This window comes from Culex quinquefasciatus, chromosome 1 (assembly GCF_015732765.1).
Source record: "Culex quinquefasciatus strain JHB chromosome 1, VPISU_Cqui_1.0_pri_paternal, whole genome shotgun sequence".
NCBI lineage: Eukaryota > Metazoa > Arthropoda > Insecta > Diptera > Culicidae > Culex > Culex quinquefasciatus.
The window spans coordinates 69,952,552-69,971,127 of record NC_051861.1 but is presented as its reverse complement, the minus strand read 5'-3'; the positions used below and the strand labels follow the sequence as shown (position 1 = coordinate 69,971,127).

General features: G+C 38.0%; 1 protein-coding gene across 5 annotated transcripts in view; it reads left to right on the top strand.

The window, feature by feature from the left end:
- The window catches only part of LOC6053471 (flocculation protein FLO11), a 47,690-nt gene extending 40,985 nt beyond the window's left edge, over positions 1 to 6,705 (top strand). For 2 of the 5 annotated variants that reach the window (XM_038266758.1, XM_038266759.1), the window contains exons 4-5: positions 4,654 to 4,844; positions 4,928 to 6,705. In XM_038266758.1, the coding sequence (XP_038122686.1) occupies positions 4,654 to 4,844; positions 4,928 to 5,993 (1,257 nt within the window). In that variant the 3' untranslated portion in view covers positions 5,994 to 6,705. Of the gene's footprint in view, positions 1 to 1,753; positions 2,263 to 4,653; positions 4,845 to 4,927 lie in introns of those variants that run through there. The other 3 variants (XM_038266761.1, XM_038266762.1, XM_038266760.1) reach the window with 3 other exon arrangements.
- Positions 6,706 to 18,576: the final 11,871 nt, after the last annotated feature.

Genomic DNA, 18,576 nt, shown 5'->3' with positions numbered 1-18,576 from the left:
AAATACACTTATTAAACACTCACTAAAGCAGCTTATGAATTTTGCCGATTTACACCGCCCCATGCATTAAAAGACTTTGCCCTCAAAACAACTTTAGTCATTAGCTGATTTTTGTTTGTTCTGGGGGAAAATCCGCTTGATTCGAGATGCAGATTTTAATTGGGTCCTAAAATTTAGCTCAAATTGCTGATATTATTGTTCACAACGACACAACAATTAAGCTTATTTTTCTGAGTATTATCATGGCCCTTTGTACGACCGCAATGGATTTAATATTGATTTGTAATCGAATTTGTAATTATTTTTGACTCAAGCATCCTACTTGACAGCCCGTTCCAAGGGGACCATTGCTGATCCATCATTGAATCTAGATTAGTTTTTTCAAAACAACCAATGCGCCATGGGTTTCCTATGTGCATAGGACCTTTTGAAAAAGTAAGTGAGAAATGTTGTCTTGTCAATTTATTTTTAGGCTGGTACAAATTTTATTTAAAGTTTTTGTCTTTCCCCCTTCAAAATTGGGCCGAAAAATCAGGGGACAGAAAAATATTTTTTCAAAAAACTTTAAAATTTCAATGGAAATTTAAGCGCAATCAGCTGAAATCAGCGTTTAAAATCACTTTTAGCAGAGTTTAGGGTGATTTTTTCGCTAAATTTTTGTTTTCCTCAAATCTTATTTTTGATAACTAACTAGCCCCCCACCCCCTCCGCCCTCGACCACGGCCAGAGCCGAAGGGCAAAAACTTTGAAAAATATTTGCATACGCCTTATTGCATTAAAATGAAAAAAGTGATGGTTATTAATTTTGATTTTTATCGTTGAACATAAATATTTACACAGGGCTTTTGGAATATATTTGCAATTTGAATATAATTTTATCACAAAATCTTATATATTAAACGTATTTTCTAAGATAATTCAAGCTGGTAACCCCACATTTCCAGGAAAAAGGTTTGTGACTAAAATTTACTTAAAAATTACAAATCAGCGCAACAATAAATGTTATTGTTTCGTGAAGCCCTGATGAATACACCATTTTCGTTTTATTATTAGATAGGAATCATTCTATAAATTCACGCAAATGTGGGCTTTTAGTTCCCTCGTAACACACCTCTCTTTTTTATAATTTAGCGTTATACATTTTTCGACTAAATCGATCGCTCTCATGTTTTATTATGTTTTATATTTATGTTTATAGAACTTAAAAAACTTAAAAAAAAACATAACAACAACTCAAATTCAACATGATTTATTTGGGACCATCCATAAACCACGTGGACACTTGAGGGGGTCTGGCGATTTCCACGATCCATAAAAAAGTTTTTTTGTATGGACAATTGTCCACGAGGGGGTTGAGATTCCTTAAAAAAGTGTCCACGTGGTTTATGGATGGTCCCATTTCAAACGTCCCAATAAAAATATTAAAGATGAATTTCAACAAGTTTAAGCTTTCAATTTAGAAGCGTTTGTATTATATAACGCAAAAACAATGATTTTTGAATCCCCATCCGACCCAAAATTTCCATACATTTTTTTAAAATATTGTATGGAGCGTAGCACGGTCTTCGACCCCCGTACCCCCAGCTGCGTTACGTATTAAAAGAACGCTCCCTTTGGGCATTTTGCAAATTGAACTTAATTTTGGGTAGTTAGAACCCAACGTCATGAGTAATTACAAAAAAAAAACTTTCAGTCGCAGGGAGACACAAAACACGAACATAAAACACAAAGGATGTGTCACAACTAGAGACCCTAAATTTAGGATCTCTAGTCACAACACGGCATAATTTGATTTCTGCCAAGACTTTGGAAAAAAAACTAATCACTCCAAAAGTTTATTTGATTTTATGAAAATAATAGTGAACTTACCATTCGGAACTCGCTTAACGCGTCAAGACGGAGAAACTGTAAGAGCTGGAGTTGGAGTTACTTGGTGGGATGTCGAGTAGTAGTTCGGTTCGGAAATTCGTGGAAACTTCGGGAAGCACCGTGGCGCGATCACTGGCGTTGAACAGGATCAACTTGCCCAGGCTTAACCGACGCTCCTGGACATTACTGCGGATCCACAGTTGATGGCCAACGGCATAATGGTCAAAGCGCAAAAGAACACCCAACCGTGCACGCGTTGGTACACCTTGCTGGGCACTTGCGTGTGCCCCACACAGGAATCTCCGTTTTTTTTTTTCGAAGGCTTCGTGTTCAGGCACCGCGATGGATGGAACACTGCCCAGTTGCTTGCGCTTTGTCCGGAAGTTGCGTATTGTAAGTATGTGAAACCGGTTCCCGATTTGTCATCCTTATTCTGCCTATCTTCCGGTTTGCGGACTGTTTGTTGACAATCCAGGGACGGATGGGAGCCGCCGACAGTCATTTCAGGAGTTTTTTTTTATTTGGTCCTGCAACCAAAATTAATGTAAACATTGAGTGCACTCCTCCCCTCCCCTCGCACTTCATGGCAATGTCCATTGGAGTAAGCGAGATACACTCAATGTTTACATTTGTTTATAAGCCCAATTAACAAAAAAAAAATCAGAATTATCCCTCGATTCTGGAAATTAAAGAAGACATTAGCAAACAGTTTAATTGAACAGATTTGAGAATAATTGTAGTTACCTGTTATGTTTCAACCACTCGCAATCACTCAGATACCTTTTGAATTTACATTTTCTGTAAAATCAAGCCATAATTACGCGAACACTTCCACAGCACTACGCTCCAAACATTGAACTGATTTGTTTTTGCTTTCTGCCTGACAGCTCGAAACAATCACAAAATTCAAAATTAAATGCTTTAAGAGTTTACATTACTCTAATTTTACATATGAAACACAATTACATGCTAATTATGTTTTCAAATTTATGAATTGCCAAAAATAACAGTTCTGTTTACATGATATTCGCGAGTTAAGTTGAATCTCATTTTACATGGCAGCCCTTTAAAAACAATTCATGTATTTACATTGAATTTCAAAATTACATCGAGCATGTTTACGTGCAAAACAGGGTTTCAGTGTTGGGTAAATTTACATTTTTTTTTTTCTGTGTAGTTATACTTTATATTTTGGCGCCCTTTCTCTTTTAAATTCCTAATGAGGATGTTATAACTGACATTAAAAATAAGTACAATCACCGATTTCGGCGCCCCCCAAAGGGCTTGCGCCCTTGGCGGTCGCCAACTGCGCCAACCCCTAGGTACGGCGCTGAACCTAATGTAAATATACATCATTTATCATGATACCTTTTGGTACATGATAAATAATGTAAATTTACAGGAATATTTTTTTCTGTGTACAGATCAATTCACTGCTAGAGTGTTAACCTTCTGATGGCCGACTGCTTAGCGTCCCACACCACCAATCCAGAGGTGTGAGTTCGAATCCCACCTGATTCATTTTCGTTTTTGTTCATATTCAAATTTCAAATTCCTGATTCCATATTTCAAAGGTACCGGCTGGGATTTGATCCCTGAACCTTATGCTTGTGAGGCAGATGCCGTAACCATTAAGCCACGGAGCCGGCTTAAAAAAAATAGTCACAGTTATTCATTTTTTTTAATTAGTGCCCATGTTTGCCACCTTTGAAAAAAATAGTTTTAAAAAGCTGAGAAAATTCTCTATATTTTGCTTTTTTGAACTTTGTTGATACGACCTTTAGTTGCTGAGATTTTGCCATGCAAAGGTTTAAAAACAGGAAAATTGATGTTTTCTAAGTCTCTTCCAAATAACCCACCATTTTCTAATGTCGATTTCTCAGCAACTAATGGTTCGATTTACAATGTTTAAATATGAAACATTCGTGAAATTTTCTGATCTTTTCAAAAACAATATTTTCCAATATTTTAAATCAAGACTAACATTTCAAAAGAGTCCAACATTCGATATTACGCCCTTTTGAATGTTAGTCTTGATTCAAAATTTTGGAAAATATTATTTTCGAAAAGATCGGAAAATTTCACTTAAGTTCTTTTTGATTGCAAATTTGATTTTACATCGAAAATTGAAGTTGAAAAATTTTGCGACCAATATTTAGATTTTTGAAAAAATCTGTATTGATTCAAAAATCATAACTTGAAACATATCAGAAATAAAAATAGGTGTGTGTTTTTTTGCAAATCATGTTTTAGTGAATAAAAGTTAAATTAAAAATCACATTTTTTACCGTGTATCATTTGTTTTTCAGTGTAGTCCATATCCATACCTACAACTTTGCTTAAGACACCAAATCGATCCAAAAATTCCTTCCAAAGAGTACAGATGTTTGAATTTTCACATATCATTTTTGTATGGATAGCTGCCAAATTTGTATAGGAAATTATATGGACAAACTAATGATGCAAAATGGCTTCTTTGGGCATACCGAATGCACCAAAAAAAGATTCAGCCGGATTAAAAAAAAATACAAAAAAAACAAAAACAAAGATCGAAATCTCTGAGAATTGCTCACATGCTGTTGATAAGGGAAACACCATTCGATCGTTGAAGCGTATGACCGGTTGTATTGATAGGATATTTCGGTCCAGTTCAGCATCGGAGAAGGACAACCATGGGTGGTCTCTCATGCTCATGCTCAATTTGGAACGCACTTTTGATAAATTATCACATCGCCGTCCGTAACAACGGTAGAATTCATTGTCTTCATTGTCTTTTATTATTAGGTTCGGCGGCTTTCGGATCAGGCTAGAGGTCCTTCCCCGATAGAGCAAGCATTCTTAGCTACTCTGTACAGTTCAACCCCCCCGGCTCCCGGTGGACGGAGACACTCTGTTGTTACAATATGCAAAGTTCCTCCCACTATTTTCAGTCGCAACAGAAGAGAGTCAATAGCGGCATTACCTGCTGGACAAAGGTAATTTTTCAATAAAGAGGGAGGCGAAGCATTTCTTAACGTGTTATAAATGTGTTATATTTTTGGAATCCCTTATCTTTCAGATCCACAGCCAGCTCACGCCGAGAAAGCAAAACAGGCCCACCGCCGTCTACAGATCATAGAGGTAGTATACATAATTTACAATTAGATATTATGGATGACATAGTACAAGCTAGAAAGGCGCGTATGAAGTTGTGGAATACGAGCAATGAAAAAGTATGTGAAGTTCAAACGCTGGATGAAGCTGGTGCTGGTTCAAGTTCACCGATGCGATACACAAATACAAATAGAAGGTTTTCGGACTTTGTGGGCACTACATTACCCCCAATACAGTCTTTTAGACGCGCTTCCGAATTGCCTGTTTCGCCTTCGGCGTCGTTAACACCAGCAACAACGTCATCGAAACAGATTGTTACGTCGCCAAAAGCAACACTGAAGTCGGGAATTGTCTGTACAAATACTGACCTAATATCTCTTCTATCGTCCTTAGCTTCATCGGCAACCGAAATAAATAGATGTGGTGATAAAGATTATCCAACCCCTCAAACTCCTCAATCATCATCATCATTTAAATCCATCACTAAACTCCCTCCAGACCAGCATGCAAGCGGTAGTGATCTAAAGAAAAATCGATCAAATAGTTTCGATGTTTCCCTTTACCAAAATATCAAACAGTTGGCCACCGGATCATCTTCTAGTGCTGCCGAGTCAACTGTAGAGCCTGGATGGTTTACAAACCGGCACACACCGGCAATGGCCCGACGAAAGTCGGTTAAGTCAAACATCCCCACCGTATCTTTTGCTAAAGAAGCTATTGATAAGTTGCGTGACAAAACAGACACCAAAACCGGTGATTCCAAACCCAAGGCCAAAGAGTCACGATCCCCACTGAGTAAATTGAAATGGGACGGTAGAAGCATTGACGCCAAGGTTATAGGGAGCGCCATTGAGAATTTTATAACAGGGTCAAGTTCGTCTAAAAAAGCTTCAAACTCGAAGGAAACTACATCAAAAACAGGCAAAAAATCATCTTCGTCTAGCTGGTTTGGCAAAACTGACGACGATGATTCGAATGATACGTGCGATTCATCACTTTGTTCAACTCTCAAAGATCTGTTTGTAAAGTAAGGAATTGGTGATGACTAATCAGTCGCCAAGAGAGATTGCAATATAATATTCCATTAATTGAACGGAATGCCAACATTTAAGCGATAACGCTACTGCGTACGAAAACGAACCCACCTAAGCAGTAAAGTAGCCTTGTAGGTACTACATATTTCATCATAAATGATCATTAATTCTTCCAGATGCAACATCTATACACTAGGCATCATTTCTTTTGTTGTTTGACCATTTCTGCAATTTCAATTTATGTTTGACTTAAGAAGATTGAAAACCTATCTCAAAATAGGGCAGACACAGATTTGCAACCTATAGACTGTTGATCATAAAGGCGTAAGATCTTCTGAGCCAATACAATGCAATAAATCTCATACATTGAATCAAGGGTCCTGCTTTTCGGTTCAATGATCAGAAATCATCAGCTTATCGCCGATTGAAGCGCGCAACAATTCGTAAGCTACTACGATTCGGAAGCTGCAAGCAATTTGGTCAATCGTTTCACATAGCGATGGGGCCATTCGTAAATAACGTGGATTTTTTTTTTGTTTTATGCTATACAGTCCAGACACGATTAACCGTAGCCCTCGGAAAACTTTCACTTCGGATAATCGAATCACGATTTTTTTTTTCGTTGTCTTATTTTTGATTGACGAGCTTTTGTATGACCCCTAAACTACGTTTAAGTGATTTATACTTTTTTTTAAATCCAATATGGCGTTGACGAAATATTGAAAAAAATTGTTTTTAATTGTCAATAAACTATTCAAATTTGACTAACTCGAATTTGATCGTCAAAACAAACATTTTGCTTTAAAAAAAGTGGGAGAAATGGAATAAAATTTTAAATTCAGTTATCTTTAACTTTTTGCCATTTCCAGTTGAAACGAAGTATCAAAATATATACATTTGTCAATTTAAAAAATAACATGAAAGTTATAAGTGTTCGCGCACTCCTTGTGTGAATGTTTTATTTTGGACCAGTCTAGAGTAGAGATCCTAAACAGGGAGACTGGACGAAGTGAATTTGACGTACCCAAACAGACGCGAGTTTGACGTATCCAAACGAGCATTTGCCTTTACGCCCAGCAAAACTTATCAGTGTTGCCAAGCTCAAAACATACGTTGCCAGATCGATTTAGCAAGCTTAGACCAGTCTCCCTGTTTAGGGTCTCTAATTCCCGGCACCTTCCCGCATTGATTAGTACACTCAAACCCCGTTGATTTGACACCAACTGTTGTCAAACGAACAGGGTCACTTTTTAGTTTGACACCCTTCTTACACGGAGTTCACACACACTACTAAACGTTTGTTTCGATAGTGTGCGTGAGCGCCGTGTAAAAAGTGACAGTTCGTCACTTTTTAGTTTGACTTTGACCAACCAACGGGGTACAAACTAAAAAAGTGTCAAACGAAAAAGTGATCAACCACCGGGGGTTGAGTGTATCACTTTGGGTCGCGATAAAACCGAGTAACCGTGGTTTTGAGGATACTTTCGCGGAGCCGTATCGAGGCACAACAAGCGTGCACTACTGTCAAATCACTATTATCAGCGCACCACCAAACCGAAGTGCACATCTCATCTGTTGCGCGAAAAAATCTGTTGCGCCATACAAAAATTGAGTGGTTTGTCGTAAGCGTTTACATCAGCCTGTGGCGCAACAGCCCAGTTAACTCAATCCGAATTCTGAAACGGAATCTAATTAGAATCGTATACAAATTCCGTTTCAAACGCAACAACCGGTTCCGTGTTCGAACCGGTTGTTGCGTTTGAAATGGAATTTGTATACGTTTCTATTTAGATTCCGTTTCAGAATTCGGATTGATTTGACTGGGAGGCTTTGAGTAGAGACCCTATTTAGGATCTCTAACTTCGACCAGTCTCCCTATTTAGGATCTCTAACTTCGACCAGTCTCCTATTTAGGATCTCTAGCTTAGACCAGTCTCCCTATTTAGGGTCTCTAGATTGGAGAGCAGACGCAGGCTTGCCACAAGTACAAATATTTTTGGCACAGACCAAACACTCAAACTAATTATTTTTACAGTTAAAATACACTTGAGTAGTAAACTGCACTAAAAAGATAAACATTTTTTGCATCTTTTTACTTGTTTAGTTTTTGATAAAAATGTTTTTCTTTAAAGTTATACTTGATTGAGTGTTTGGTCTGTGCTAAAAATATCTGTACGTGTGGCAAGCCTGCTCCGGCGGTAAAAGCTCGCCGTCCGATCGTGCCAGCGTTGCCGAGCAAGCATCGATTTGAGACGTCCAGTTTCCTGACCGGAACGTGCTGAGAAATCTTCTGGGCTGAAGAAAGAAGATCATGCAGCTGCTACGGTGGAAAAGAAGAACAATAAGTGAGAAAGGGACGGAAGGTCGAAGAATGGTCAAGGGCAAGGCCGTGGTGGTGACGTTTTGGGACGAATAAAATGATGGCTGATTACTAAATAATTTAGTGTTTTTGTATAATAAAAGAGTCTTCTTGTTACACCGTCTACCGTGGCACACAGCCAGTGCACGGCTCGTTCGTTCTTTATATTATAATTTGTTTAGTTTCTTGAATAAATGTCGTTCGTGTCTCGCGTTATTCTTTATTGTAACACAAACCATCGGATAATCGAACTTCGTATAATCGAAGCTTCGGATAATCGAGGCTTCGGATAATTGAGTCTGGACTGTATTACTTGATATATAAACAAACTTTACTGAAGTAACTTTTTCTCATTTTTGGTTGGAAAAGTAGCTTATGTTTTTTTTTCAGAATAGAGGAGAAAAGCAACTCGCGACAAAATTTTGAGGCTAGGAATTTTGACAGGTATGATTTTCATAAAGTATTCGCCTCCTTTTCTCTCCCAAAGAAAACTTGGGAACGAGGTAGCTGTCAAACTAGGCCAAAATGTTAAAGTCACTCACAAAATGAACTTTGAGTGATTTGAGTTCATTTCTGACGTCACAATTTTCTCCTCTATCGAGAAATTAAAAGTGAGAGTGTGTGCAACATGGAGTTAAACTTTCTGTGAAGTTGCTGTGAAGATTACCATGGCACTTTGAAAAGTTTAACTCCATGTTGCACGCACACACTCTCACTTTTAATTTCTCGATAGACTGCCGTTCTACGCATAATTGTCCCATGTCAGTTTTGGACGAATTTGACTTTATGACATTTTTAAGTTTAGTTTGATGTGTACTTTAAGAAAAACACATAAAATCTATTACTTTATTCGCAAACTCATTAAAAACAACACCAAGTCTGTTTGTCCCATCGTTAAACTTCTACGCATAATTGTCCCACCAAGTATTTTCTAACACGGAATCATCAGTTTTACTAAGCATTATGTCTTATTTACCAGTTGTATAGCAAGATAATCACAAATAAGGGTGATAAATTGCTAACTGGGACGATTAGGGACACATAGGGCGAATAGGAACCTACGGGACAATTATGCGTAGAAACACAGAAATCGATCGAAAAATTTCAATCGCGTTTTTCTCAGTTCCACTTTTTTGAACATGGGACAATTATGCGTAGAACGGCAGTAGAGACGTCAGAAATGAACTCAAATCACTCAAAGTTCATTTTGTGAGTGACTTTAACATTTTGGCCTAGTTTGACAGTTACCTTGTCCCCAGTTTTCTGTGGGGGAGAAAAGGAGGCGAATACTTTATGAAAATCATACCTGTCAAAATTCCTAGCCTCAAAATTTTGTCGCGAGTTGCTTTTCTCCTCTATTCCTATCTCGGATTAGTTTTCAAAAAGACGTAAGAGCCATTTGTAAACCCTTTTTGCATCGGTAAACGAAGTACTTACGAAAAAGTTGTTTCAAAAACAGAGCTTCACGCAAGGCTTTACGACTACGTTTCGCGTACGCACACTAGCGCGCTCCCTTTTATGTGTACGTACACGCAATACATGCGCACGCAGATAACTCTATTGATCTGAACTGAGCAAGTGATGAACCTACAATCAGGCCCCTTGCATTACATCATAGATGGTCAATTATGTTTTACAATGCATTACACCTCGGCAGAACTAGAAAATAGTCTATTATTTGCCATATTTCAATATTAGCACTCACACATTCATCTCCATGCACACTCCTTTGTAATAATTTTTTATACACCCTCGAAAAGATCCCAAGGTAAATTTCGTAATAAATCCACAGGTCTTGGAAATCTCTTTTTGCCCTTTTTTACAACTATTTTTTGCCGATACATTTACATACTTTAGAATAGCCTGGTTTTCAAGTTGATGCCAATAACTATTTGAAATGATAAGACTTTCAGGTTTTATTTAGGTTTTAGATTATTGAATAATAATCTAGCCGCTGAGACACTACATTTGTTGAAGCTTATTCTAAATTTAAGTACACTGTGTAGTAATAGCCATACGCTGATAAGGAAAAAACAAAACAAGTGGAATGTACCCTACTGTTTTACAATCAATAGAGCTTTATGACGTTTCGCGTACGCAAACTAGCGCACCATCTGATTTTGCTGGCCGGACAAAATTTAACCTCAATCTTTTTTGTGTACGTACACGCAATGCATGCGCACGTAGAAACCTTTATAGATGAAAATATGTCTTAAGGATTTTTTGTTTCGGCACCATAACAATAGTTTGTTAATTGACTGATTCAAAAAAAATCTATTATACACAGTGCATTTACTTTGCAGTAAGTTATAGCACAGACAAACAGACGTAAATCTCTTTTTAATTCCATCAATCAGGAATATAACGGCTGATTTGAATTTAAACTTAGTTCTCGGATTATCCACCAGAATAGGATGGCGCTGCAATCAAGGCACACTTTCAAATGACGTTTAAGCTAGCGCGCCAAAAGTTTCAGCTAGCGCGCTAAAAGTTTTGTTTTTTTTCTGCTGCTACTTGAGTGTGAGGATGGACCAGTTTGGAGAAGATTGGTCGGTGGAATTTTTGGATCCGGACCCGCCTCCGGGTGTGGATTCCGATGAATGGTCTGTTGAGCATTTAGATAATCCTCAATCCTTCCCGGCCGAACCGTTAGAAAAAGAGACGCCGGATTGGTTTGAAAGTTTTATCACAAAACACGAGCTACATGATGAAGATATGCCGGATGCGAACTGCGGAAGTCTACTGCTAGACCGACACGAGCCACTGGACGAAGAAATGCCGGAAGCTACGAGTAACGATTCCGGTGTTCTGAACATCGGAAGATTCTTAGGCAATTCCAACAACGAGACGCTGTCCCATTCAGCTGATTTTGTTATTTCATCCGATTTTTCACGTTCAACGCCGAATCGCCGATGTTGGTCTCCAGGAAAGCTGGATGGCAAAATCTGGCCACTGGTAAGGTTGAAGATGTAGGTATAGACCGTCGACAACAAGGTAAACCTGGTCTCATAGGATTATTTAGTTGCTTGCAAGTGGACTAAATTGCTTGCCGAGAAGGTAGCTTAACCTCACGCCAAGAAATTTATAATTTAAACTCATGGCCAATTTGTGGGCATTGTTCACAAACAGCGCAGTAATACCCAAACCACCCTCAAACTGGTGCATCTTTCCATCAACCTCTGCAGCCTACACGAATGTTTCCTCGGCAAGATTTACCTAGTGCATGGCCGCAATCGGACGCGGACGTGGACCGTCTGCGTGAGTTAAGAATTTGAACTTCTTGCATTCTTCTCACATGTTGGTAAACAAATGTAAATGTTAGTAAACAAATCTCCCTCTTCTCACTACAACAAGAGTGACCGCGTTCACTCACACACTAACCAATTCTCATATACAGTGATGCTTAATGCTAGTATTGGCCACCAGATCGAGCTACTAGCTAACCTTTTTCCATTTTTTTTTGTGATTGATGGATTTTCTTTAAATTTGTTCAATGATTTACGTCTGTTTGTCTGTGCATTCACCATTCAATTTTTTGTTTCAATTTTTCTAGTCGCACTTCGTTGATGTCGAAACCCCTTAACTGGGCCCCCGTCCTTGGGTCTGGGGGTGAGATTGGGCTATCCAGCTTTTTAAGCGAAAATGGCGTTCAAATGGTGAACGCCCGAAATGTCAAAATCACGCAGTGGTACCAACATTACGGTAAAAGTGTGCAATGACATGACAGCCACATTTTTTTTTCTAATGTTGGTGCTACTGCGCGATTTTGACATTTCGGACGTTCAACATTCGAAAGCCATCTTCGCTTAAAAACCAGGATAAAGAATCATTGGTTCACAGATTAAGGACCAAGAAAAGGGATCAAGAAATGGCTTTACGAACAGCAGAATAAAGGAGAGGGAACTAGGGACCTACATAGGGAAATGAATTGTTCTGGCAGAAATTTCAAACATCCAAAGTCATTTAAATTTAAGGTTGAAAATTTTGTAGTTTTTCTTTGGTGTTGGCACTTTTCTTGTACCGAACAAGCACAAACATAATAAAAACTACTAGATTATTATCAACAACAGTTTTACAATACTTGTAATTGTTATAAGTCTCGTTTTTTGCCAAAATTATTTTAAATGGATTCCAACCTTGTTTTTGCATGATCTTGTTGCTCGATTGGAACCCCGATTTGACAGTTCGATTGGAACCCTGAGAGTGACATTTCGCCTCTCCATATAGGCTCACTAGAGGGAACGATTTCTTGGGGCTTTTCTTCACCCTCTCTGGCTTGCTTCTGCAGCCACTGCTGCCCATTTGAAATTTTTCTTGACCGGTTCCTTTAGAAATGCGTATCGAGAAATTAAAAGTGAGAGTGTGTGCGTGCCACATGGAGTTAAACTTTTCGAAGTGCCATGGGAACCTTCACAGCAACTGCACAGAAAGTTTAACTCCATTTTGCACACACTCTCACTTTTAATTTCTCGATACCGCTTAAGCCCAGTCAAATCAATCCGAATTCTGAAACGGAATCTAGTTAGAATCGTACACAAATTCCGTTTCAAACGCAACAACCGGTTCGAACACGGTCAGAATTCGGATTGAGTTAACTGGGAGGCTTTGAAAAGTATTATTCCCGGTTGGCCATTTGGCAGCCATGTTTGTTGACTCAGAAAATACATTAATAAAAAAAATGCCTTTCTACATTATTCTTTTAAATTTTTTTTGTTTCTGTCATACGACTGCTGAGACCATAGTTGGTCCATCTCGCATTATTATGTTTTTATGAGCATTGAACATATAGTGATTTGGTTTTCACCTCAATTTACTTTTTCTGGGCTCTTATTACTGCACTTACTGACTTCTGTCAGTTTCCAGCTGTCTGCCGCGCCCTTTTAGGCCCCCAACAGGGTGCGAGCCCTGTTTTTCAGCTTTGTCAGACTTTTTTCGGAGTTATTGGAGGTGACTGTCGGAAGGAGATTCTCTTCCCCTAAGGACACCGTGAGTGATTTTACTTGTTCGCGTCCAACCATCCCCTTTTGGACCTTCATACAGCAGTAATTTGAAGATGCTTCTTTTAAGTCTGAGCCACTGTAATTCTAGGCAACCGCTACATAGGTCATCCTTGTGGCCCTGTTGATTATCCCATCAAATAAAAATCAAATCAATTTACTTTTTTTGTGCTCTTTATTAAGAACCATCATAGACAATCTGAAAGCGCGAGGTAACTCAGCTTTTATCGATAAGCCCCGCCCTGAAGAACGTTTGCATCAATCGGATTCAAACGATATTTAGAACTTCCGCGATGACCTAGTGGTTAGCATTTTTGCTAACCAATCCAAAAGACGGGGTATCGAACCCAGACTCACGCGACTTTGATTTTTCGTTCATGTTCAGTGTTTCATACCTTTAACATTAGTTGATCCAAATCCAGAGCATAATATTCCCGTTGTTCTGCTATGGGTGCAACTTGAGACCCTAAATAGGGAGACTGGTCTAAGCTGGCTAAATCGATCTGGCAACGTATGTTTTGAGCTTGGCAACACTGATAAGTTTTGCTGGGCGTAAAGGCAAATGCTCGTTTGGATACGTCAAACTCGTGTCTGTTTGGGTACGTCAAATTCACTTCGACCAGTCTCCTTATTTAGGATCTCTAGGTGCAACCCGTTAGGAAGTTTAGTAGAATATCTTGGGCCCAGCCTTATTTCAAATATCCAGCTGATCCGGTGAAAATATAGCAAACCGGTACAGAGAAACCTCTTTTTACGCTGTGGCGTTACGCTTTTTGTTTCGTCGATTGCTCTTAAACTACACAATATTTTTGCAAGCTTCAAAAAGCATTCTGTAGAGCTGAACAAAACCTACAAATTGCTTTTGAAAGATTGCAAAAATGTTGCGTCGTTCCAGAGAAATCGACGAAATAATAGCGTAACGCCACCGCGTAAAAAGAGGTTTCACTGTATTCCATTTTAGCCTATCGTAAACGAAGCTGACCGATTCTTTCGTGACGGGACAACGTTTGTACGCATATGTTTTCAGTTTTTTTTGCTGATAACTTTAAAATCTGTGGGAAAAGGTACAAATATTTATACAAATTTGGAAAGTACATTAAATTTCCAATGAGATTCACTCCAGCAAACATTTAAAAACACAAAGTTTGAGTCAAGTGAGATACAAATGTAGCGTAGCCGGATAATGATCCGTGCGGATATCCGTTATCCGGATCACCGGATATCCAGATAATTATCCGCACTATCCGTACTATCCGGATATTTTCAACAAAATTTGGTAGTTGTGGAGATTTTTGCACACCATTGACATTTTTTGCACAAAAGATTGCAATAACTGTCCAAATCAGGAATTTTTATACTCAGCCCTCTCCGATATAAATGCAACTTTGTAGATATGTTATCCTAGGCTAAGCCAGGATACAGTAAAAAAAATCAACTATGGAAGATTGAAAATTTTGATGGATGGTCATTTTCTCTTTTTACCTCTTTTTAAATTCATCAAAAACTGGTTAAAATTTCACGAGTTTCTTATGTAAAATTAAAGATTTTTTCAAATTCGATCTGTCTCTGCGCCCATATGCAGAATTACTTTTTTTGCTTTATATATAAGCCTGTTTTGTTTATATGGAGTCACTTGCTCTAGAGAATAACATTTGATATGGGCGTAATATTGAGACTTTGTGTATGATATCAAAATACATACAGCTTTTGAGAAAAGTGGTAATTTTGGTCCCTAATCACGAATCCATTTTTCATATATCGTGGTCAAATTATGGTTCAATCAACTTTGTAGAACTCCTCATTCAACTCCATAAAGTTTGATACGTCGCATGATATGTTTTATTTCTACCGGCTATGTTGTCATACTAATGACCAATTGGAACCAACGCCGGGAAGGCCGGATCAAGGATAACAGATGCACAGATTTGTTTGTGTTTCACATATATTCGAGCCTGTGTCAGACATTTTTTGAGATGCACAGACTTTTGCAAAACTTCAATAAATTATTTTTTTGTAAAAATGTTTACCGAAACTTATTTCGTTAATCTTCAAATGCTACGAAATGCTATTTCTGATGGATTTCTATGACTGTAATAATTGTAATATTTTATTTCCAGATAAATGCACAGACATACACAGACTTTTTACATACATTTACCATGTGGCATTCCTGGGCCGGATTGAAAGAAATGTGTTGCAGATAGCTCTGAAATGGGCTGTTTGATCATAATTTAGTACAGTCATCCCTCATATTCGGAACAGTTTACAGATCGGTCAATGTTCGAAAAATCATAGAAAATCGATAATTGAACATAATGACTTGCATATACCTGCATGTGAAAGCTTTTCTTGCGATCTTTCGATTGATGTATTGACCGGCTGTAAATGTTTACGTTTTATATCAAGTTTTCAAAGAAAAACATTGACCCTTGAAATCCACAAATTCGGAACACATTTTTCTTATGGATGTAAACAAATTTTGATTCTCTCCAGGTGAACATATTTTCTACAAAATAATGACTTCACACACTGGAACCAATAAAACTCAAGCTTAGTAATGTTTTATGAATGGTCTGATAACTTTTTTAGTGAAAATATCTATTGAATTCTGGTGTTCCACAATTGTGGGAGGCACAGTAACATCCCACAATTATGGAACGGACAATTTGGAGGCAGTGTTTTGCAGCACTGAATAAAATAGTCTCGAAATGTAGTTTTTGTTCAAAAAGAACTACTTTTGCTAGTGAAATAGCAAGAGAATATCCAAATAAAGGTCCTAAAAATAGTAGGGTCGACAGAAAAGCTGCATTTGGTATGCTATTGACAAATTATCACAAAAGTGTTCCGAAATTGTGGGTGTTCCGAATATGTGGGATGACTGTACTTTCCGATCAAATAAAAATTGACTCCAAGAGACTACTATGACCATATTAAAAGAAATTGCGATATTCCGGGTTACGAAACTAGATCCAAGGAATTGTGTGTTTTTTTTTTTTTTTTGATTAAATTACCTTCTATTTGCAACGAAAACCATGAAAAATTTTGGAATTTCGGTTATTGCGAGCCAACAAAATGTCTGGGTCTGTACCCGAAGGACATACGCGTGTTTTTTTTTTTTTGTATAACAACACCGGAAGAAGTCCAATATTTTGAAGTTGTCGTGCCATCTTGTCGTACGTGCATTCTGGTCGTATGTGCATTTTTGTGCAGCTCACAATACGTCACCTTTTGACCTTCACTGATCCCCTAAATTCGATTTCAATCTTGAGATATTCAATAAAAACCTAAAAAACTCCGTGGATTTTTGTTACATTTAATATAAAAGAAATTTCAATCGTGCGTTCACTCAAAATAATCAACACGTTGAAGTTACGTGAAAAGCTATGTGGTATTTTTCCACTAGACTTTTCACGTAACTTCTACGAGGTGTTTCTAGTAGAAGCGGAATATGCTTGGCCAGATCCTTTCAAGTTGATTTTACGTGTTTCACACGTGAAAGCTAAATGTATCAGCTATGAAATCTACCTGAACGTTATAGGAACCTTTTAGTACTTATGTGGTCTAATTTCAGATTATTTTTCTTTTTTAAAATAACAAAAAAAGGCAATTTTCAAATCTAATTGAATGGTTTATTAAACTCTTCTTCAAATAACTTTTTATAAATAATTCAAATTGTCTATTTTGTGATGCTCCGTGCCGTGTAAATTACCTTACATCAATTGAAAACGAGTTAAATGGAAATGCTGTCAAAGGAAATCAATTTTTGGGTTGTTATGCCAATCAATTTAAATTTTTGTAAATTTAAGCGTCATTTTCGGTGTGGTGCTGTTATTTCAGGTCTTTTCTAAGACCTTAAGCTAATTAGCTTTATAATTTGTCTAAATCCAGCACCCCCTGCCGCGGCAGCTATTTTTCCTGTATTTTTCTTATTTTGATGAAAAAAATATCCGGATAGCGGATAATTACGGATAATTATCCGGATATCTGTGGATCCGGATATTATCCGGGTCATCTATCCGGATTCGGATATCCGGATATCCGGATAACGGATATATCCGGCCAAAACCCGCATCCCCCGAAGAGTGAATAACTCTGCTCTCCTAGTAAGTTTTTGAAAAAACCTTTTCCTATGGAGTTGTGTATTTAACCTTTTATTTACAAAATTTGGGAATTTTCATGAACGCACATGTCACAGCAAAAAAGTTCAATCTATAACACACAATATTTTTCTCCGACATCAGCAAGTTCCTCATCATAGGCGAATTGTCTACGATTCCGGCGCGCCTGCGGCTTCCGGGAAGTCTTGAAGGGCAGTTTCGTTACCTTTACCTTCTGCCATTCGCGGCGACACATTCGTCTCCTTCTCCTCGGCCTTTTTTGATTTATGATTCCTTGGCTACCTTGATGGCCGATCCCGCTGTACTTTGTGCACATCCGGCAAACTACAATTGGCCACGATAGGGCACCGACAATCGCGCTGGATTTTCTGAATCCGATGCCTAGAAAAAAAGAACACAGAAAATTATTAAAAAAAAAAAGAAAGCAACAATGGTGCGGAAAATGTTGTGTACTCACAAATGAATCTTCAAAAAAGGGAAAGACTGCAGAATGAACAATTCGCGATTAAAAGCTCAAAAATTCCGACAGATGGCGCAAAGCATCGAAGAATTACGATTAAAATTTTCGGTGTTCGCTTACATAGGAATGCAAACTTAAAATTGAATTTACAGCCGTTAGAACAACTTTTGAGAAAAAATTCAAGTAGTACGAGTGTAAACTTTTTGCCCTCTATAAATTAACGCAATAAAAAAAATTGGAAAAAAATAATTTTGAAAAAATAATATTGTTTAAAATGATAGAGCATCAAAAGTTAACAAACTATCAGCTCGAATTTTTGCTCAAAAGTTGTTTTGAACGCTGGAATTTACCAAAACAGAATTCGCATACATAACCTCAAAGGGCGGAAATTTCAATCGACATTCTTCGCTCTGTTCTGATACTCAACACTAGGTGTCGCATGTCGTTTGGCTTTTGAACGGCAATTGGCATTCATAAGCTAGACTGATTGTCCTCAGACTTGCAGGCCTGGCTAAAAATTTTCAGACAGGAAAATCACGCAACCTTTCAACTCTGCTCATCGCGTGGCTCATCGTCGTCACTTTTCACCACAATGTTGCATGAAATGGTAAGTGAATATTTTCCATACCACTTTACTTGCGAATGT